This window comes from Plutella xylostella, chromosome 27 (assembly GCF_932276165.1).
Source record: "Plutella xylostella chromosome 27, ilPluXylo3.1, whole genome shotgun sequence".
NCBI lineage: Eukaryota > Metazoa > Arthropoda > Insecta > Lepidoptera > Plutellidae > Plutella > Plutella xylostella.
Window position 1 is genome coordinate 6,011,259 of NC_064007.1, and position 19,710 is coordinate 6,030,968.

Below are 19,710 nucleotides of genomic sequence, written 5' to 3' on the forward strand. Positions count from 1 at the left end.
TCCCCCAGGCAAGTCAACCAGTAGTGGGGGTGGCGGGCTACCGGCGCCGCAGCTCCGGCCCGACTCTCTGCGATCCCGAGCTGGATGACAGCGGGAACAAACTGGTGGCACGGCTGGAGGATGACGCGTTTATATCTGAGCAGGATTTGGTAAGTTAGGGTATATATTGAGGTAATCATGAGCTTCACTGCCGCTGTTGATTTTTCATTGGAGTGGCAAGACTCGAGGGTGAAGCCTTAACTTCCAAGCAGCATTTATTCTGTGACTTATTATTGTTTACCTCAATGTTCATCGGTTGGAATAGTATGTCTCTAAGGAAATACATTTCGTTTCCACAACACATATTATATATTTACAAACACGATACATGATGTATGTTATAGGAAGAGAACATCGAGATAGCAACAGCCACGGAGAAAGGTCTTCAACCTCCATCCACCACCACCGGGGAGGAACAGCCGCAGGAACAACAAAATGGTAACATTTGTTCAACATTTTGACATATTTTTATCGTATTTAATTATATCTTTCATTAAGACTACGAAGCCCAATATTTTGTAGCCTGCTTAGTAGCAAGTCTTTTCCACTCGTGCTACGTAATCAATCTCGTCTAGCTGTCCTGGGCTGCCATTCTGTTACCGCTTTTGGCCATTTTCATCATTCTAATCGGAATCCAACTCCACATCTTCTGAACAGATATATTATTACGTCGATTTCTTTGAAAACACCTAATTCATTACACTTAATATGGCCTCATTTTTATACTGGCTTATCATTTCGTTCAGATCATATCGAAAGGTCCAAATTGGTAGCGATGCATCTCTGACGCATAGATAGGTATTAGGTATAGGTGACGGAGTTTTGGTTACGTCATTTTAATACTAATCGCTCCCATTTATCGACAAGTTTTTGTTGGTGAAACAAGTGTAAACAAGTCGTAATTGCTAGGCACGGCGATGTTTGGTAAATAGTTTTTGTTTTTATTTAACGATTATCTTAATTGACTGTTTTGGTTCATCTAGATTTGACGTTGTTGTTAGTTATTTTATAGTTTCTTTCATTCATCTCATTGATTCTCTTTCATCTCTATAGCTCATGGTCCTTAAAGGGTATTTTGGTATACAGTTCCAATATAAATGAGAAGTTCTTTTATATAAATTGTGATAATATAGTACATAAACATTTATAACGGATGTTTCCCCAAAATAGTTGTCCGTTTGGACATACAGCAATCCAAACATGTATTATTTTTATAAGAACTCTGCACGTCCTACCACCATTTGTAGGTATTTGTTTATCTCTAAAGCCTTAAGCTCGCCTTTTTGTACTGTTTTTTTGTAGTCGCTAATCAGTTTTCTGCACTATTTTCTATTATGTTGCAAATACGAGTAAAGAGTATTGTATTAAAGTTTGTATTGGGTAGTACCATCATTAACCCACCTACTCCTTCCACCCCCAGGTCTAGTCTACGGCCCCATCTACGAGTTGGAGAAGCTGGAGCTGCAGCAGGACAAGAAGAAGGGGCAAGATGAGGAGGACGAGGAGGAGCCGATAGGAGTCTCTCCGTGCGGCAGGTGAGGGCATATCTGTTGTCAACTAGCTGGCCCGGCGAACTTCATACCGCCTCTTAAGGCCATTCACAGGCGCACCAATCCGCAGACAAATCTTCGTGTGAATGTGTAGAGAAGTAGGTTATGTTCCTTGTACAAGGCTCAACATATTTACACAATCGAATGGACTACAACTCGGCTCTCGTGTAGTGTGCAAGTGATGGCGGATTTGTCCACGGATTGGTACGGCTCGGGGCTCGGCCCGCGGTGCGTATAGTGAATGGGGGGCTTTATACTACCCTACACTACCCTACCCTACACTAGAGCTGGAGAAGCTGGAGCTGCAGCAGGACAAGAAGAAGGGGCAAGATGAGGAGGATGAGGAGGAGCCGATAGGAGTCTCTCCGTGCGGCAGGTGAGGGCATAGTCATGTCAACTACTGCTACCGTACCATCACTGACACATTAGCAATTAACCATCCATAAGCAGCGTCGTTCGCCTGTAAAACATCTGTCAGATCCATACTAGTTACGTCAGATTTGACAAGCAAGCGACGCTGCCTAAGGATTGTTTTGGTGGTGGAAACCCTACTAGTCGACATTCAGCCGTAGTGGGCAGGACGAGTGTAAGTAACGTCACTATGCCACATACTCCGCCCAATTCCAGAAGGGCTAGCACGGGCCGCAATTAAGTCGTGACAAAAGTTTTCCATCGCCTTATCTCTTGAGGCTGTGCTTGAGCAAATTATTGTTGATGGAGAAAGGTGTCTTAAAAGCCGAAAGTAATATCTTGTCATTCGGAAAAACTTATATTCTACAACTTTGGAGAACCGTGAATATAACAAATTCGTCATACAACGTTTACCTCTCATGTGCCAATAATTAGGGTGAAAAATTCAAATGTTACTATACGTATACCTACACAGTTTACGTTGCGAATGATTGTAATATATTGAGTCACTAATCTGCTGACTAACAATAACAATACCGTAGGTCAGTTTCTGTGGTTTGACTACTGGTAGTTGTTATTTTGAACAAACCATATAGGTACTGACATGAATGAGAGCGTCAAACCTCATTTTACAGTTATATTTTTCCAAGTACCTATCTAGCTTTAATTCAACTGTACCTATAGTCCAGGAAACAGACATCATAGAATAGAATATAATACCACTGTATTGAAAAAAAAATATGTACAAAACTGTGTAAGTATACAGACTAGAAAAAAAATACAATTAGGAGCTATCGCTAAAAACGATCTCTTAAAAGGCAATATTTTCTTAAAGTTTTAAAAACAAAGTTACAAATAACATACCACGGTAACACACTACACCCATCCCTCTCTCTCCTCTTACAGATTCTTCAAGTACGACAAGGAGGTGGGGCGCGGCTCGTTCAAGACGGTGTACCACGGGCTGGACACGCAAACCGGCGTCGCCGTGGCGTGGTGCGAGCTGCTGGTGAGACTTTGAACCTTATTATACAGTGATAGGGGTGGTTATCGAATGGGAAGAGAGTGCACTTTACTTCGGAGGCATTCGCTGAGTATTTATTTATTTATTTTCTATGGATAAACAACAGTAGCACTTACAATACCACGGGCTGGACACGCAGACCGGTGTCGCCGTGGCGTGGTGCGAGCTGCTGGTGAGACTTTGAACCTTAATGCACGGTGATAGGGGTGGTTTTTGAATGGGGACTACTCTTAATTTTGTTACGAAAACAGTCGCTCGCTAAAAGCTCATGGAGTACCAATTGCCACTGCGTTCTCATTAGGCCAACTGTTCGACCGTTTTTTGACGCGTGACTATGAACGCACCCTAAGTCTCTTTCAGCCCTAAGCTCTATAGCAGGGGGAAAGTCTCCACAGTCAAAATAATGTTGTCTGTCGAAATTCGACTTTATGATAAGCTGGCTGCGTAAATGTCTATGAAATTCGAAGGTTTTGCAGTTATTCGGATCCAATATCTATTTAACCAACTACCACCATCCACAGGAGAAAAAACTAAACAAAACGGAGCGTCTCCGCTTCCGCGAAGAAGCTGACATGTTGAAGAAACTTCAACACCCGAACATCGTGCGTTTCTACAACTACTGGGAGGGCACCGTGGCCAAGAAGAAGAATATTGTGCTGATTACTGAGCTCATGCTGTCAGGGACCTTGAAAGCGTGAGTTGTATAACGCGGATAGATAAAGAAATAGTGTGAAAATGTCGTCTCTAGTAGGCATACTTCGCAAGATATCAAGCGCGCAAGACTGAGCGTATAACTAGCAAACTGAACACTCGACATACTGAAACGATGCGCACACTAACGGGTTAGTCGGGGGCGAATAATATGACTTACAGCAGGGATAGAGTGAAATATCATGAGTATATTCACCATTTTCATTCTGTTTCGTTATCTGTGTGTGTTATTCTATCCTGACATACAGGCACAGATGAATCGGTGCGCGGTATGTATGTATAATGTAGGTTTAGTAATATACATAACGACGATACCACTTCTTCTCTATTCATCTGTATACAATTAGAAAAAACAGTCTATAGCTGTACTAATTGTCATTTTGTAATTTCCAGATACCTGCGGAGGTTCAAGCGGATAAACCCCAAAGTGCTCAAGTCGTGGTGCCGACAAATCCTGAAGGGTTTGAACTTTTTACACTCTCGAACACCTCCCATTATACACAGGTTAGTATCACATCAGCTGTTAGTGCGCAAGGATAGTACACTGAGAAGTATTACTAGGTTATGAGTTATTGTTTATGTTTATAAATTAAAATAACATATAGGTATGTTAAGAAAAGGATAAGCATAAATAGTTGAATATTTAATTTATGTCTGAGGCAATCAGATTAACACCCTGCGAGGATGCTCAACACAATCAGAAATATGAATTTGTTAGTAATTATATCATTTTAAAACAGCAAGGCAAGTATAATTCTTTAGGGTAGGGTAGGTTTAAAAAGGGTAGATTTGAAAGCGAATATAATTTATCTATACGGATTTTTTCCGCGCTTGTCAGCGGCGCAATTTCTCCACAAAGTATAAGAATAACAGAAGAAGAAGCTTCTAGAGTACAAAAACACTGATTTTGCTACATTAAAAAAATATTATACTTTGTAATTTCTAACACGCACATGTCATGGCAGACTGATATTTTGTACATTGTTCATACCGGAGGAGCCTCATGCTTGAAAAATCATGAAGGAATAAGGGAAAAATAGAAACACACTTTCCCACCAACAATTTCACCACAGACTATAACAATATTTCTCGTCACCCCACAGAGACCTGAAGTGTGACAACATCTTCATCACGGGCACGACGGGCAGCGTCAAGATCGGCGACCTCGGGCTCGCCACGCTCAAGAACCGCAGCTTCGCCAAGTCCGTCATTGGTCAGTGGCCTTACTGTCTTTAGCCAATCAGCGCCAGGCGTCGTCCTAATAGAAACGTCAAAGTCAAAGTCAATTTTTTTTATTCATTGTAAAAATATAAAATTTTCTGATGAACGTCAATTTTTACAAACTACTCCGTTCGGATAAGGGGGGCTCTCTTCGAATCTACACTAAAGCGCGTCTAGGGTTTACCACGGCTGAGTCCGAGCAACGTCGAGCACTGAATGCCTAGGGGGCGCCGGGCGTATTTAAACTGTAGTTGATACCTCACTCGGGTAGGCTCCTTTCCTGCATCCTCACCCTCCCATAGTCATTATAAAGACCTGACCCCACCTTAAGGCTTATTGGACGTTATGGCGGCGCGGCCAGTCGCCCGCTACCTACAAAATGTACGATAAAGTTCAGTGCTCCAAAATTGATAATGCGCATAGAAATCTTTGACAGATCGGTTGTTTTCGATTATGTGACACATGATATTGACTCCTATTTCTTTCGAACAAGGTGCAAAATGCACGTTTTTTTTTAAGGCTCTTACGATTTAATGATTCGGGTGTGAAGATCTGCATGTGCATTATTAATTTTGGGTAAGTGTAACTGTTTTTCTAATTAATCTTCCTCCCCCGCAGGCACCCCAGAATTCATGGCGCCCGAGATGTACGAAGAGCACTACGACGAGTCGGTCGACGTGTACGCATTCGGCATGTGCATGCTCGAGATGAGCACCGGCGAGTACCCCTACTCCGAGTGCAGCGGGCCCGCGCAGATCTACAAGAAGGTGGTCTCGGTGCGTACACTCTGGAGTAGACCCCCCGAGTGGGAGTAGACCCCCCGAGTGCGGCGGGCCCGCGCAGATCTACAAGAAGGTGGTCTCGATGCGTGCAGTAGGTGTAGCCGGAGTAGACCCCCCGAGTGCGGCGGGCCCGCGCAGATCTACAAGAAGGTGGTCTCGGTGCGTGCAGTAGGTGTAGCTGGAGTAGACCCCCCGAGTGCGGCGGGCCCGCGCAGATCTACAAGAAGGTGGTCTCGGTGCGTGCAGTAGGTGTAGCTGGAGTAGACCCCCCGAGTGCGGCGGGCCCGCGCAGATCTACAAGAAGGTGGTCTCGGTGCGTGCAGTAGGTGTAGCTGGAGTAGACCCCCCGAGGGCGGCGGGCCCGCGCAGATCTACAAGAAGGTGGTCTCGGTGCGTGCAGTAGGTGTAGCTGGAGTAGACCCCCCGAGGGCGGCGGGCCCGCGCAGATCTACAAGAAGGTGGTCTCGGTGCGTGCAGTAGGTGTAGCTGGAGTAGACCCCCGGCGAGTGCCCCTACTCCGAGTGCAGATTCATCTAAAATGGCAAAGAAAGAAGCAGCGAAGGGAGTACTCAAACTATTCTAAACCCTTAAGTTTGCCTGATCGGGTTGCATGGCATGTAAAGATGCCATGCAACCCGCAATAATACTACAATGTTTAACAATGTAGACACATCGCGATACCGCGAATGTCGATATAGTTATATTTAACTACGTCGATAAAGTTGCCGTCCAGCCTTTACTGTCACTGAATGGTTATTTAAAATGGTAATATTGTTGCAGGGAGTGAAGCCGCAGAGCTTGGAGAAGGTGACCATTCCGGAGGTGCGGGACATCATCGAATCATGCATCAGGCCGAATAAAACTGATAGGTGACTATAACTTATTAACCTTCTTCGAAAAAGAGGTGTTTCTCTCTGTCTGTGTGTGTGTGTGTGTGTCTGTGTCTGTGTTAGCGCTGCTCCCAAATGGCCGATACGATATTTTTATTTTTATTTTTTTTGGGTCATTGCTAATTATATCCCGAGTATCTTAGGTATATTTTATCAAAATCAAAATAGCCGTCCAAAAGTTATGCGACTTTTCGGGGGTTTTTAACCTTGGTTAGTTTAGGTATTTTTTTGATATGGGACTCTCTTGTATAGTTAGCGATGTCGGACTCTATTACTTAACTTTCAAAGAGTCCTTTGCATGCCTAGCACGGGTTACTAGACGCGTAAAATAAGACGTGATAAAAGTCTTGCGTCGCGTTCGCTCTAATCGCGCCTGTGCTGGGTTTGCTGTTTATATGTATTTTCTGTAATCTATGTTTTGTACTTTTTCGAGCTAACATTCCATTTCCACCCCCGCAGGCCGCAAGTAAAAGACCTGCTAAACCACGAGTTCTTCGGAGAAGACATCGGTCTTCGGCTGGAGATCGTGTCTCGCGACCTGGTCACCTCGTCCGACATCACCAAGATACAGTTCCGACTCAAGATCATCGACCCCAAGAAACGGTCAGTACACTGCGGCTCACTAGGGTTGACCTCCGCTGCGAGCACATAGGGCTGAGATGTAAAAACTACCGAACAAGGGAGCTGACACCCTTTTTAGCGTGAATCTTTTTAGTAGTTCATATCGTATCGCACAGGGTATAATACGTAGTACATATATATTCTATATGAGAAGTCACACAGTGCGTCGAGCATCGTATTTTGCATCATCGGCTGGCAGTCAAAAATGTGCGTGATCCTTTAAAATACGACGAAAATGTTCTCCCATACAAAAGCATTACCTTTATAGTCGTTTGCAATAGAATCCAACAATCATGTAAACAAACCAAATTGTCACGATTACTCCGTAATCACATACATTTGACGATCAATTATGAACATAGTCTGATTTCAACGAACGCACCATTGTTTTCACATTATCTTCAACACGATTTAACTTGTATTTATAAGTTAAATTTGCTAAAACATTTGCAACGTAAAAATTTCGAAGTATTTGACAAGCTGTCATCTTAGTTTTTTACTCATCGAACTCTATAAGGGTGGCTGTTACGAACTTCTATTTAAATACTACATAAATTCATTTAGCTAATTTCGTTTAATGCACTAAACAATTTTATCCTAAACATGTTTAGCTTCATAATTCACCATGGTCTTTTGATTACTATTTAGTTAAATGCGTTTAGCATCCTGCGATTTGTTATTTACGTTCAGTTCCACATCTTTTTAATGAGAGACTTCATATTTTTTATTGAACATTCGAAACGACTCAGCGTAAAACGGAGTCAATCTATCAATTTCAAACATAGACAAAATAACACTATTTATTTCAAAACAAAACTTATTTCGGCTTTCACCGCGTGGTGGTGTTTGTATTTATTTGTTGTTGTGATTTCAAAGTAAAATGAATAGTCAAGCAACTTCTTCTCGTGTTCGTGCCCCTAATTTTACAAGGGAAGAACAAGATTTATTGTGCAATGTATTGGAACCATACTTGCACATTATAGAGAGCAAAAAAACGTTGTTCCTGAATGGTATCAGGAGATTTAATGTATATTTTATACAATAATGCTATTGCATGAGTAACTCTATGAATGATTCTGCAAGCTGCTGTTGGTTCTTCCACACCTATCACATCTCCACAAGTAATTAACTGACTTCCAGTTGCATAATATCGGAGTGTGCATAACAACTGGTTCATTGGAGTAACTGCATTATTTCTGTAACAATAATTATAGGTACTTACTTATAAATAAAAGTATAAGATAATGATGTAGTCAGATAACTTTATTATTTCAATACCTTAGCTACTTACCTGGTGGAAATAAATTCAAGATGTTGTTGAATTTCTTGTAGTAGAAGCGATACAGTTTGTTTTGTCAAACGAAATCTCCTAACAAATGTTTTATCCGGTAGTGTCTCAAATAAGTTAGTTCTTTCTGCAATATAGCGTAATGAGCGAGGTCTATTCATAAAGAGAAGTAATTCTTCATCATCGTCATCAAACAAAATATCCCACAAATACATTATTTATTAGATAACCTCAACATAACCTCTGAACAATGACCTCTGAATCTCTCACAGACAACAACTAGACATCACTGAGGAAAAATGCTAGAAATGGAAAAGTTCTCTTGACAGCCGGTCGGTCAGCTGGTCGCCGCGACTGACGCCATGACAGTAGATAAATGTGTTTAGTAAAGTTAAATAGCCATTTGACCGCATTTAGGTTTAACAGATTACTAATCATATTTAAGTCGTGGTAAAAGATGTTTTACGAAATTTAATTTCAAATTGTGTTTAAATAAAAAGTTAAATACATTTATCACTTTTATAAAAGCACCCTAAGGGTGGCTGTTACGAACTTCTATTTAAATACTACATAAATTCATTTAGCTAATTTCGTTTAATGCACTAAACAATTTTATCCTAAACATGTTTAGCTTCATAATTCACCATGGTCTTTTGATTACTATTTAGTTAAATGCGTTTAGCATCCTGCAATTTGTTATTTACGTTCAGTTCCACATCTTTTTAATGAGAGACTTCATATTTTTTATTGAACATTCGAAACGACTCAGCGTAAAACGGAGTCAATCTATCAATTTCAAACATAGAGAAAATAACACTACTTATTTCAAAACAAAACTTATTTCGGCTTTCACCGCGTGGTGGTGTTTGTATTTATTTGTTGTTGTGATTTCAAAGTAAAATGAATAGTCAATCAGCTTCTTCTCGTGTTCGTGCCCCTAATTTTACAAGGGAAGAACAAGATTTATTGTGCAATGTATTGGAACCATACTTCCACATTATAGAGAGCAAAAAAACGTTGTTCCTGAATGGTATCAGGAGATTTAATGTATATTTTATACAATAATGCTATTGCATGAGTAACTCTATGAATGATTCTGCAAGCTGTTGGTTCTTCCACACCTATCACATCTCCACAAGTAATTAACTGACTGCCAGTTGCATAATATCGGAGTGTGCAAAACAACTGGTTCATTGGAGTAACTGCATTATTTCTGTAACAATAATTATAGGTATAAATAAAAGTATAAGATAATTATGTAGTCAGATAACTTTATTATTTCAATACCTTAGCTACTTACCTGGTGGTAATAAATTCAAGATGATGTTGAATTTCTTCTAGTAGAAGCGATACAGTTTAGCGAGCGGTGGTAGCTCAGTCGGGTAAGCGCCCGCTTCTCACGCCAGAGATGCGGGTTTCGAATCCCGGCGCTGACATGTACCAATGAGTTCTTTTAACTTAAGTACAATGTATATCATCGCTCTTACGGTGAAACAAAACATCGTGAGGAAACCTGCATATCTAGATCTAGCACATCTAGATAATAATATGTGAACCCACCAACCCGCAGTGGACCAGGGTGGAAATGGTCCAAGCTTAGGAAGGCAGTTTAGACCTTGGGCATATGCACAAAGGTTCCACTCGAGAGAGCCAGGTGCAGGTACTTGCACCCCCACAGAGAATAGAATAGAATAGAATAGCGATACAGTTTGTTTTGTCAAACGAAATCTCATAACAAATTTTTTATCCGGTACTGTCTCAAATAAGTTAGTTCTTTCTGCAATATAGCGTAATGAGCGAGGTCTATTCATATATTCATATAGAGAAGTAATTCTTCATCATCGTCATCAAACAAAATATCCCACAAATCCATTATTTATTAGATAATCTCAACATAACCTCTGAACAATGACCTCTGAATCTCTCACAGACAACAACTAGACATCATTGCACTGAGGAAAAATGCTAGAAATGGAAAAGTTCTCTTGACAGCCGGTCGGTCAGCTGTTCGCCGCGACTGACGCCATGACATGTGTAGTAGATAAATGTGTTTAGTAAAGTTAAATAGCCATTTGACCGCATTTAGGTTTAACAGATTACTAATCATAATTAAGTCGTGGTAAAAGATGTTTTACGAAATTTTATTTCAAATTGTGTTTAAATAAAAAGTTAAATACATTTATCACTTTGATAAAAGCCACCCTAAGTCATTGAAAAGTTAGTGTTGTTCGTAATCTGAAGTTATCTTTTATTTTTAATTTAATAAATTATTTTAATTTAATATTATTTGAATACAATAAAATAATAATTTCAAGAGCTTAATATAAGTAACCAAAACGAAAAAAGGAAGAGGAAGAAATGAAAAAGCTCGACGGCATTTTAGATACTGGCGATGACACAGTGGTTCCATTTATAATTACGGTCACCGGCGACACTTCTGATAGTGATGATGACGAAGACGAAGATTTAAATTTGTTTTAATAAACACTTTTTTATATATAATCAGTTTTATTTTATAGTCTATGGCTTATATATTTAATCTAATTAGAACACTATGACATCACTATGGGCATAAACAATACGCTGTCAATGTCAGCCCGCCATATTTGTTTACATGATTGTTGGTTTCTATTGCAAACGACTATACATTCTATTCTTTACATAGTACATTCAGCCCTATTTCATCACGTTCTTCCAACCAAAACTTGTCTGGAAGAAATCGCTTTTAGCTACAATACCACCTTTGTACCTTTGTATTAGAATAAGTCCTATTATTTTTGTGTACAAATAAGGAATATCCTTAAAACCATTACCAAAACCCGCAGACTAAACACGCACCGCGAGAACGAGGCCATCCAGTTCGAATTCGACATGGAGCGAGACGACTGCGAAGAAGTGGCCCGGGACATGGCCAAGGCCAACCTCATCATGGAACAGGACGCGCGCATCGTGTTCAAACTGCTCAAGTCGCAGCTCATCAGCCTCAGCAGGTGCGTGCTATACAGGGTGTTGCCAAGGTGTCGCCTGAAAACTGAAATACGAAAGGCATACATTATAAAGAGAATGGTAAAGAAAACTTGATATCATAGACAGGAGCGCGATACAAATACCATCATATGCCTGTGTTCCCAAATTCTTAAACAGCTTAAAGTTACCGCAAAACTAGCAAACTATGAACACTACACAGACTACACCGATAAGTATCTCATATTTGTGCAATAAATATTAAATAATAATAATAATAAGTGGCTAACTCAGTCGGCTAAGAACATTTTGCCTAACGGGGATGGCAGCCTATATCTACATATTTTATAACCGGACCAGACAATACTAACTTATGCTCATTTTAAATAGCAATTAAAAGTTTCTTATATTTAGCTTCCTGTATTACTAATCACAACATAGACATGACCGATAGTAGCCGATGTGATGACACTCGCGGTGATAAATTGCCAAATCGTGACGTCACAGACAGTAGAATATGCTAAGATTGTCACACTCGCAAATTGATATCTCTACATCTTGGGACACTGTCAAAATACCGTACATTTTATCGCTAATTAAATGCCCAGTTTATTCGACGTTTCTTTTTATTTTACAAAGTGAGATATGTTTTCAAGGTTTTTTAGATGCGGAAAGCAAATGTTTTCATTGATCTTGATTAGATAGTCTGCGTCTCACTGTAAGAGATTTTGGTTTTAGATGTAAATACTGTAGGTAATTACCTATTGTTTATCGTAGTGTGGTGTAATAATGTATTTTATTCCATCATGAACTGGTTTTCCAGAGCTTTTATGAGCTCTTCAAAGAATAATTTCTGCCTAGGTAATAGGTTAAAATGCCCATTCAAGAACGAGGACAATATAATATCAATTATTTCTGTATTAACTAATGATAAATAATGATGATGATCGTGTATTGAGCGGCCCTGATTGAGTGCAGTTTCTAATTATACTGACATGAAGATTACGCCGGCCCCTTTGACGCGGCGGGAGTGGTTTATGCAAGAGTACATTATAAACATTCACATAAACATACATTATTAATTAGTTGCATTAATTCGTATTTTACTTTGGTGTGCGAGTAATCGTTTATTAGCGTGACAAACTTATATTTTTATTACGGTTTAGCACACGGCACAAGCTTAAACTATAAAAAAAATCTGCGTTTTATTAAATTTGTATTGCAATTGCAAATCACATTGACTTATAAAGCGGTGGTCAGATTATTTATTTATTCCTCACTGGATCTTAGAATTCATCGGATCGACTGATCTGCTTGTGTTTTACTTTAAAGAAAATGTCTGGAAAAATCTTAAATAACATTCGTAATAACCTATTCTGTGCTATAATAAATTTAGTCTTGTCTAATAGAAGCCCTGTCTCACCCTTTGCTTATATTGCACAGTAAATATATATTTATTCATCCCATAAGACATTCAGGTAACCGAGTAAATCGGCACAAATACATAGCGAAAGTAGAAGTATTGTTTGTCACGCGATGACGACATAGACGGTATTTTATTTGCATATCGAGGTTTTTGTCCTCCGAAGCGGTTGTGTCTGCAAGCAGGCGAATGTATCGAGTATTTTATTGTACATTCATGTTGGTTTAGCTGTTTTTCCGATGAGCCACTTTCGTTGTAAGTACTTAACAATTTAAAAGTTATACTTTACATACTTTTTAAACTGTCATTATCTTCATAGATGTTGCTATAAACCTCTAGCTCTGCCATGTCTATAAATAGAAAATAGAATTTGTATCCATCACTGGCCTTTCTAGAAAATCTGTACGTTACAAAAAACTAGATTTATTTGGCGAAAAAATTCATAAATTTTAATTGGTCATCTCTTGCATAAACCGTTCTTGATTTTAAATGCATATTCGCCGGTCGATTGCGTACAATTAATTCTGACGCAACAATGGATCAAGCACAGTGCAACAAACACACAGTATACAAAGATACCTCGCACAGAACACATGTTTTTGACACCTCGTGTACAGAGCAAGGCGATTTCGCTCTTAGTGCGGTGATGATAAGAATGTGTTTTGGTAAATGCAGTTTGACATATTTTATCACGTGTTTTTTGGTAACGAGGAAATAGTTTTCGAGTGTGATTCGAGTTGATAAAAACTGTGTAATAACAGGTTATAGTTTTGTGAGTTCGTGTGAATTTGTGTAGTGTGTGTGCGTGTGTGGCTCTGGAATTTTAATTGGGGATTAGAAGTCTCATTTCGCTTTTCATTGTTAGGTAATCGGTAGATAAGTTACAATTTTCGTTCAGAATTTTGTGATGTTTTATATTATGTTATTATTAATTAATTGGCTCCTTATTGTGATATCAAATGATTGGTTATACTTTCAAGTTGTGTTCTTGCCAAATAGAAACTTCAAAAGGTTTAGAGAAGATAAACGCAACACAAACGTAAAGGGGCACCCTTAGTCATATGATTATGAAGGTTTAAAATATTTTAAATTATAGGATATAATTAAAAACATGCACATTTGTAGCAATAACTGCCACTATACAAGAGATTTTTGTCTTGATACAAAAGTATAGGAATAGGAACTAGGACAGATCTAGGAATAATCTTTCCAGTGTATGTATCCGTTTCCATAATAGCTTTCACACTCATATTCATTCATTCAGTATAATCGATGCCCGTTTATTCCCATTCCCAATGATTTACGTCTCATACTTGCCCATATTTCTTGCATATCCCCCCTGCCCCCCGCGTGTGGGTTGTTATTTACCCCCCACGTTGCCATGGTGACGGTGGCCGGAGTAAATAAGGCTATAAAACCGTTGATACAGTTTCCCCCCCGTGACCTTGCGTGCACAACAACACTACGTCTACCTCTTGGAGGGTTTACTCCCGCTTTGCGATTGGTGCAAAGTTGAAAGGGCTGTAATTATTTTGAATACAAGCAAGCCCTGCTCGCTGAAAGCCTAACGCAATGTAAACTTTCAGTAAATGTTAATAATGTTTAGATTTGATGATACACGGTTGGGGTTTATTATTGTACTTTTCAGCTTCACCCCCTTAATTATTTTTTTATATATTTGGCTGTTGAAAACATAAACAAGTCCCATTTTAGTTATCAGAAGCCATAAAAGTCTACTTAAGAAGTTTAAAGATAAGCAAAAGCAACGGTGTCCAGAACTACCGACTTATACCTACTGGCTCATCAAACTGTCGATGTCGTTATATCGCGATGCAATGAAGTAATATACTGTATAGGTATAACAGTAAAATGTGAGCTAGAGTTTGCAAAGCCACAGTAGGCGTCCACAGGGCAAGAAGGTTGTTTTGTACGTCTAATTTTAGTTACGTTCTTTTCTTTAATGAATGCTATTATTCTGTGCATTTATCGCGCTATTTTCTTTAGATGATGTCCTGTAACAGTGAGTGATAGTTTAAAGTTTAGTTTTTCAGAAACTCGGTATGTAAATGCCAATGATAGGGTATTTAAAAGTTATTATAATAATTTATATTTGATTTTAAAACAAGGAAATAGTGAAGATGTGCAGTGATACTTCGTCATAATACTGCGTCCACCCAGTATGCAGCCGACTAAGTTAGCGGCGTATCAGTTTAGTGTGCTGAATGTTCAAAGTTTAGGGCCTTACCACAAAAACTTAGACAGTGTTTAACAGATGCACTAGTTTACGTGCGAACAGTTTGTCTACTGGGAACGTATCCCATGAATTATTTTAGTGAAATAAAAGTTATTATAACACGGAATATACTGTGAGTACTGTGACTACTATGAGTGTAGTTACTTAATTTAATTGCGGTCATGATCTGTAAACGGAAGTTGATAAGATTAAAAAGACATTTCGTGAAATGCTTGTTTTATATCTGTTTATCATTGAACTTGACTTTATGAAAATACTTATAATCATACTATACATATTTATAATAAGGTCACATTTGATAAAAGAGTACGTCAATCCTACGGATCTTAATTGTATAGTTTTTTTTAAATTTATTATGTCTGTAATCGTCTACCAACCCGCACTGGTCCCGTGTGGTGTGGTGGACTAACGCTTCCTTCATTGGAAGGAGACCCGTGCCCCAGCAGTGGGGACGTGATGGGTTGTGATGATTATGCCTGTAATATCTTAAACCTGCCTGTCTAGTCTATACAACGGAAAAGCTAAAAGGGAGCTATAGTTGTAGAGTGATAACGTGTACGTTTTTTCATAATCTTTTGATCGCTTCACACAATAGCTTCAAAACTGTTTTACATTATAATTTCATCAATATCACAATGCAGATCTATTCTCACTGAAAGAGTCTTAACTAGCTATAACAAGAGCGATTTACACTGCGATAACCCGGCAGATATCACAATAGACAGAGGAGATCCGCTCTCGGCATAATTAGCAACTTGCTTCTATCTGATCTGTGAGTAACTATTCACAATAGCATGTTAGTAATAGTAACTAATAAGAATTGAGTTCGGTTAAATAGATAAATAGACGTGCGTGATTCTGAATAAATAGCGAGCCTACGTATTTCAGGCATACTCTATCTCTATCTAACATGACATGACTGTGTCCAGGCCCAGCGGCACGGGTCCGTTATCGACGTCGATAAACTTGTTTATCCTCTTTCCGCTTGACTCGGATGTCCGTTCCACCAATCACACCATCTTAATTATGATGTATCGCGATAACGTGACGTTGGCATTTATCAACGCCCGGACCCGTGCAGGGGTCTGACACCCTATCTCTTTCTAACCCGCGTCTGTTTGCAGGGAGAGGAGCGAGAAGAAGGCTCAGATGCTGTTCAACCAGGAGCTCATCAACGAACAGAACCGGCAGCAGCAGCTCATCCTCGAGAACCAGTTGAGGCAGGTCAGTGTCGCTGCCATGGTATAGGTCGGTTCATGTGGCCTGACTAATATGCCGCAGTGCTGTACAGTGCGTTTCAAGTGACTTGACCAGTTTTTCTGTGTCATTTTACGGATGTTACAGCCTAAATGGGAGAAGCCTATGTCCAGCAGTGGATTATTATTGGCTGATGATGATGAGAGCCCGAATCTCATCATCATCGTACTACCATCAGCTAACAAAAGTGAAGTTTTGGACAAAGGCTTCTCACAAGGGTCAATAGAATACTGTGTGCTTTCTTCTATATCTAGTCACTAAGTTAATAAATAGTTTTGCTTTTCTGAAAGTCCCGATGTCAGTTAGGTATAGTCAATTATGTCTAGTTAGTGTTTAATTAAGTTTTTTGATATTTTTCAGGTGAAAATGATCCAAAACCAACAGCAGCCGGTGGTCAATGGCGTCAACTCGCAGAATAATCTAGGGTCCGTACAGTAAGTCTTAATTCTATGGTCAGGTTTTTATGTTATTTTACAGGTGTTGCCAAAGTGGTAAAGGGGGTGAAATAAATATAAATATTGAATTTCGAAACGTCTTGAAGAAATGTAGTTCACAACGACCTCCTGAGTCACTCCCTTTCGGTTCACTATACCACATTTGCGACCCTATTGTTCAGTCTCAGAGCGTTTACCGAACACATTATGAATGCAGTCTGCTACCGTTTATTGTTTCCCTGAATCATTATAACCCCTCACGTCCCCACCGCTGGGACACGGGTCTCCTTTCAATGAGTGAAGTATTTCCCTGAATAAACCAACCTAATCACCGGACTAGATAACTTTCGGCTGACTTAATATTTTCTTCTCTAATCCTCTTCCAGACTGGACCCGCAATCCCAGTACTTCCAAGCGCAGCAGCAGCTGCTGCAGCAGCAGTTCCAGCAGCACCTGAGCTCGGAGGAGGCGGCCATGAGGGTGTTCCAGCACAACCTGATGCAGCAGGCCGGCCTGTCGTCGCGCCTGCACCCCGACCACCAGGTGATTATTATTATTATTAAAGTTCTTTATTGCACATAAATTAATTTGTACATAGGCGAACTTAATGCTAAAAGCATTCTCTTCCAGTTAACCTTGGGCGTTGTGGAGAAAGTGATAGGTAGTGCGAAAGACAATGAGGACAGTTTAATTTTGAGGTGATTCGCAGTGAGAGTCACGCAAGTGACTACTAGATGAGTCGCAAGTACTTGGAGCAGACGGCAGCAGACACTTTATGTCAGGGACCTCACGATCATGGCGAGTTAGAAATGGGCAGCCAATACAAATGACCGAAAGCATCTATTCTGACAACTCTTCATGAGTTTATAAAGCACCCCACAATGGTGAAATACTTTTAACTTACGATAACTTAAGCGTTACCGCATTTTTATTGAGCTTCACGTGTCTTAATCGCCCATTTTCTGACTACATCTGATCACCACTTTATAGCATGCTAAAATAACTTGGTTGAAAAAGGCACAGGTTGGTACAGCGAACTTGCATTTACACAATGTAACAGGAGTATTTTATTCCTTATTTTCCAGTTGCTGCAACAACAGCAAGTGCTGCTGGAGCAGAACATCAAGCAGCACGTGATGATGGAGCAGAACCTGCTCAGCCAGCAGCACATAATGGACCAGCAGGTAACAGCTGAACCCTGTAGAAATATGACCTTCTTCTTAGGGTCCGTTCACACAGAGCGGCTGGGAGAGGGGAGCATATTTTTCTATCACGTTGGAAGTAGAATAAACCGATTGATTGATCCATATATGATGTATCCAGGTGTTGTTATGGTGTATAATGTACAGTTGATAGGTCACTTGGATAGGTGTCTTTCGTATGCCTCGATATGGAGAGATTGCTCGATATGGAGAAAAAGCCTGCCTTTGGTTTTTTGTGTGTAAAATGAATTTCAACAAGATTGGATAAGATTATCACCATTCCCTGTTCTTATTTATACGATATTCCTATGGTCAAAGCGAATACTAAGTAGTGGTAGTAAGGATATTATTGAACTTAGAATCCCATAATAGAGAGAATGCAACCTAAAATTTAGTAAAATTACAGCATATCATGGATCGACAGGTAGTCATTAGTCACTAGTAAAAGGGAAATTAATTCATCATGATAATATTTTCTAGTGACATACTTAGAGCATGATTTAGACCTAGACCTTCAAATTAGTATTCAAATATTCATTTGGGGTTACAGGTATAATTTGCAAGAGCTCATTTTTGAAATGTGATAGTCACAGCCCTTTCATCAAATAGATATATATTATTTTCTAGATGCTCTATATAGAGGGTGAAGTAATCCTACATAGCTAGACCACATCAGTTTTCGATTAATATTTATGCTTCCAACAATTCCTTATTTGTCAAACTATGATCAGTAGCGTACCCTATTTTTTCATCAAGTATTTTAAATTCTACTATTTACTGCTATTATAAATTACACATTTTACGCTGCACATAAATGAACATGCTGAAATAATCCAGGATAACTTCTTAGCTTTACCCATAGCATTTAGGGTCCACTTTTTGCGTCATACCACGCATTTTTACTACATACTTCTCGCAATCTATTTCTCATTCAGTCAAAACCGTAGATCCTGTCTGTCATAAATCTTTCTTGCAATCGCGATTAGCCGCGTATCCATCTGAGGCATGCCTCGGATTTGCTAGAACGCGAACCAATGCTCGGTTTGTATGGTACACCGAGGGTACTTTTATACACAGGGTGTTGCAAAAAGGGTATACTAAGCCGAAACCAGCATGTGCAGCATGTTATATCTAAGCCCGTAACTAAAATCAGATTTTCAAAATTCGCGAAAAAAAATATTGTTTTTTTTTTTTAATTGAATCGCAGATGGATACGCGGCTATTGGTTAGCAGCTATGTACTTACAGAGTTTGAGCGCTTGGCATAGCAGGCATGTTAAGCCAACTAGTCTCCAGATTCCATAACCTCACTAAATCCGCAGGTGCAACAAGGCCTCATGGAGCAGACGACGTCGCAGTCCCAACTCCAGCCGATGCTGAACCAGCAGCTCGGCATCCACGAGATCACCAACCAGAATCAGGTCGGTGGCATTAAATATAAAAAATTAAGATAAGCAATATGTGTATAAATATGTATCATGTAAGCAAAAGCATTACGGCTCAGCATAATGCTATGATTATTAATAAATAATAACTTTTAGGTGCTGCAGCAGCAGATCATCCAGCAGCAGCAGAACATCATCGCGCAGCAGGCGGCAGCCATGCAGGAGAACATGGCCGGCCCGCCGCCCAGCGCTGGT

General features: G+C 39.7%; 1 protein-coding gene and 1 long non-coding RNA gene across 11 annotated transcripts in view; one reads left to right on the forward strand and one right to left on the reverse strand.

Annotated features, from left to right (window-relative positions):
• The window catches only part of LOC105380755 (serine/threonine-protein kinase WNK1), a 78,146-nt gene that overhangs the window by 13,117 nt on the left and 45,319 nt on the right, over positions 1-19,710 (forward strand). For 8 of the 10 annotated variants that reach the window (XM_048631044.1, XM_048631046.1, XM_048631045.1 and 5 more), the window contains 17 exons: positions 9-149; positions 384-477; positions 1,460-1,574; positions 2,907-3,009; positions 3,546-3,718; positions 4,129-4,239; positions 4,839-4,948; positions 5,575-5,732; positions 6,519-6,607; positions 7,088-7,231; positions 11,363-11,527; positions 16,303-16,402; positions 16,796-16,869; positions 17,256-17,412; positions 17,955-18,053; positions 19,393-19,491; positions 19,612-19,708. In XM_048631044.1, the coding sequence (XP_048487001.1) occupies positions 9-149; positions 384-477; positions 1,460-1,574; positions 2,907-3,009; positions 3,546-3,718; positions 4,129-4,239; positions 4,839-4,948; positions 5,575-5,732; positions 6,519-6,607; positions 7,088-7,231; positions 11,363-11,527; positions 16,303-16,402; positions 16,796-16,869; positions 17,256-17,412; positions 17,955-18,053; positions 19,393-19,491; positions 19,612-19,708 (2,029 nt within the window). Of the gene's footprint in view, positions 1-8; positions 150-383; positions 478-1,459; positions 1,575-1,876; positions 1,966-2,906; positions 3,010-3,545; positions 3,719-4,128; positions 4,240-4,838; positions 4,949-5,574; positions 5,733-6,518; positions 6,608-7,087; positions 7,232-11,362; positions 11,528-16,302; positions 16,403-16,795; positions 16,870-17,255; positions 17,413-17,954; positions 18,054-19,392; positions 19,492-19,611; positions 19,709-19,710 lie in introns of all 10 variants that reach the window. The other 2 variants (XM_048631043.1, XM_048631048.1) reach the window with 2 other exon arrangements.
• On the reverse strand, positions 7,765-10,016 carry LOC125490773. Its single transcript, XR_007267903.1, has 2 exons — positions 8,541-10,016; positions 7,765-8,445 (listed from the first exon to the last, which is right to left on the reverse strand). It is a non-coding gene; the product is annotated as an uncharacterized LOC125490773 (long non-coding RNA).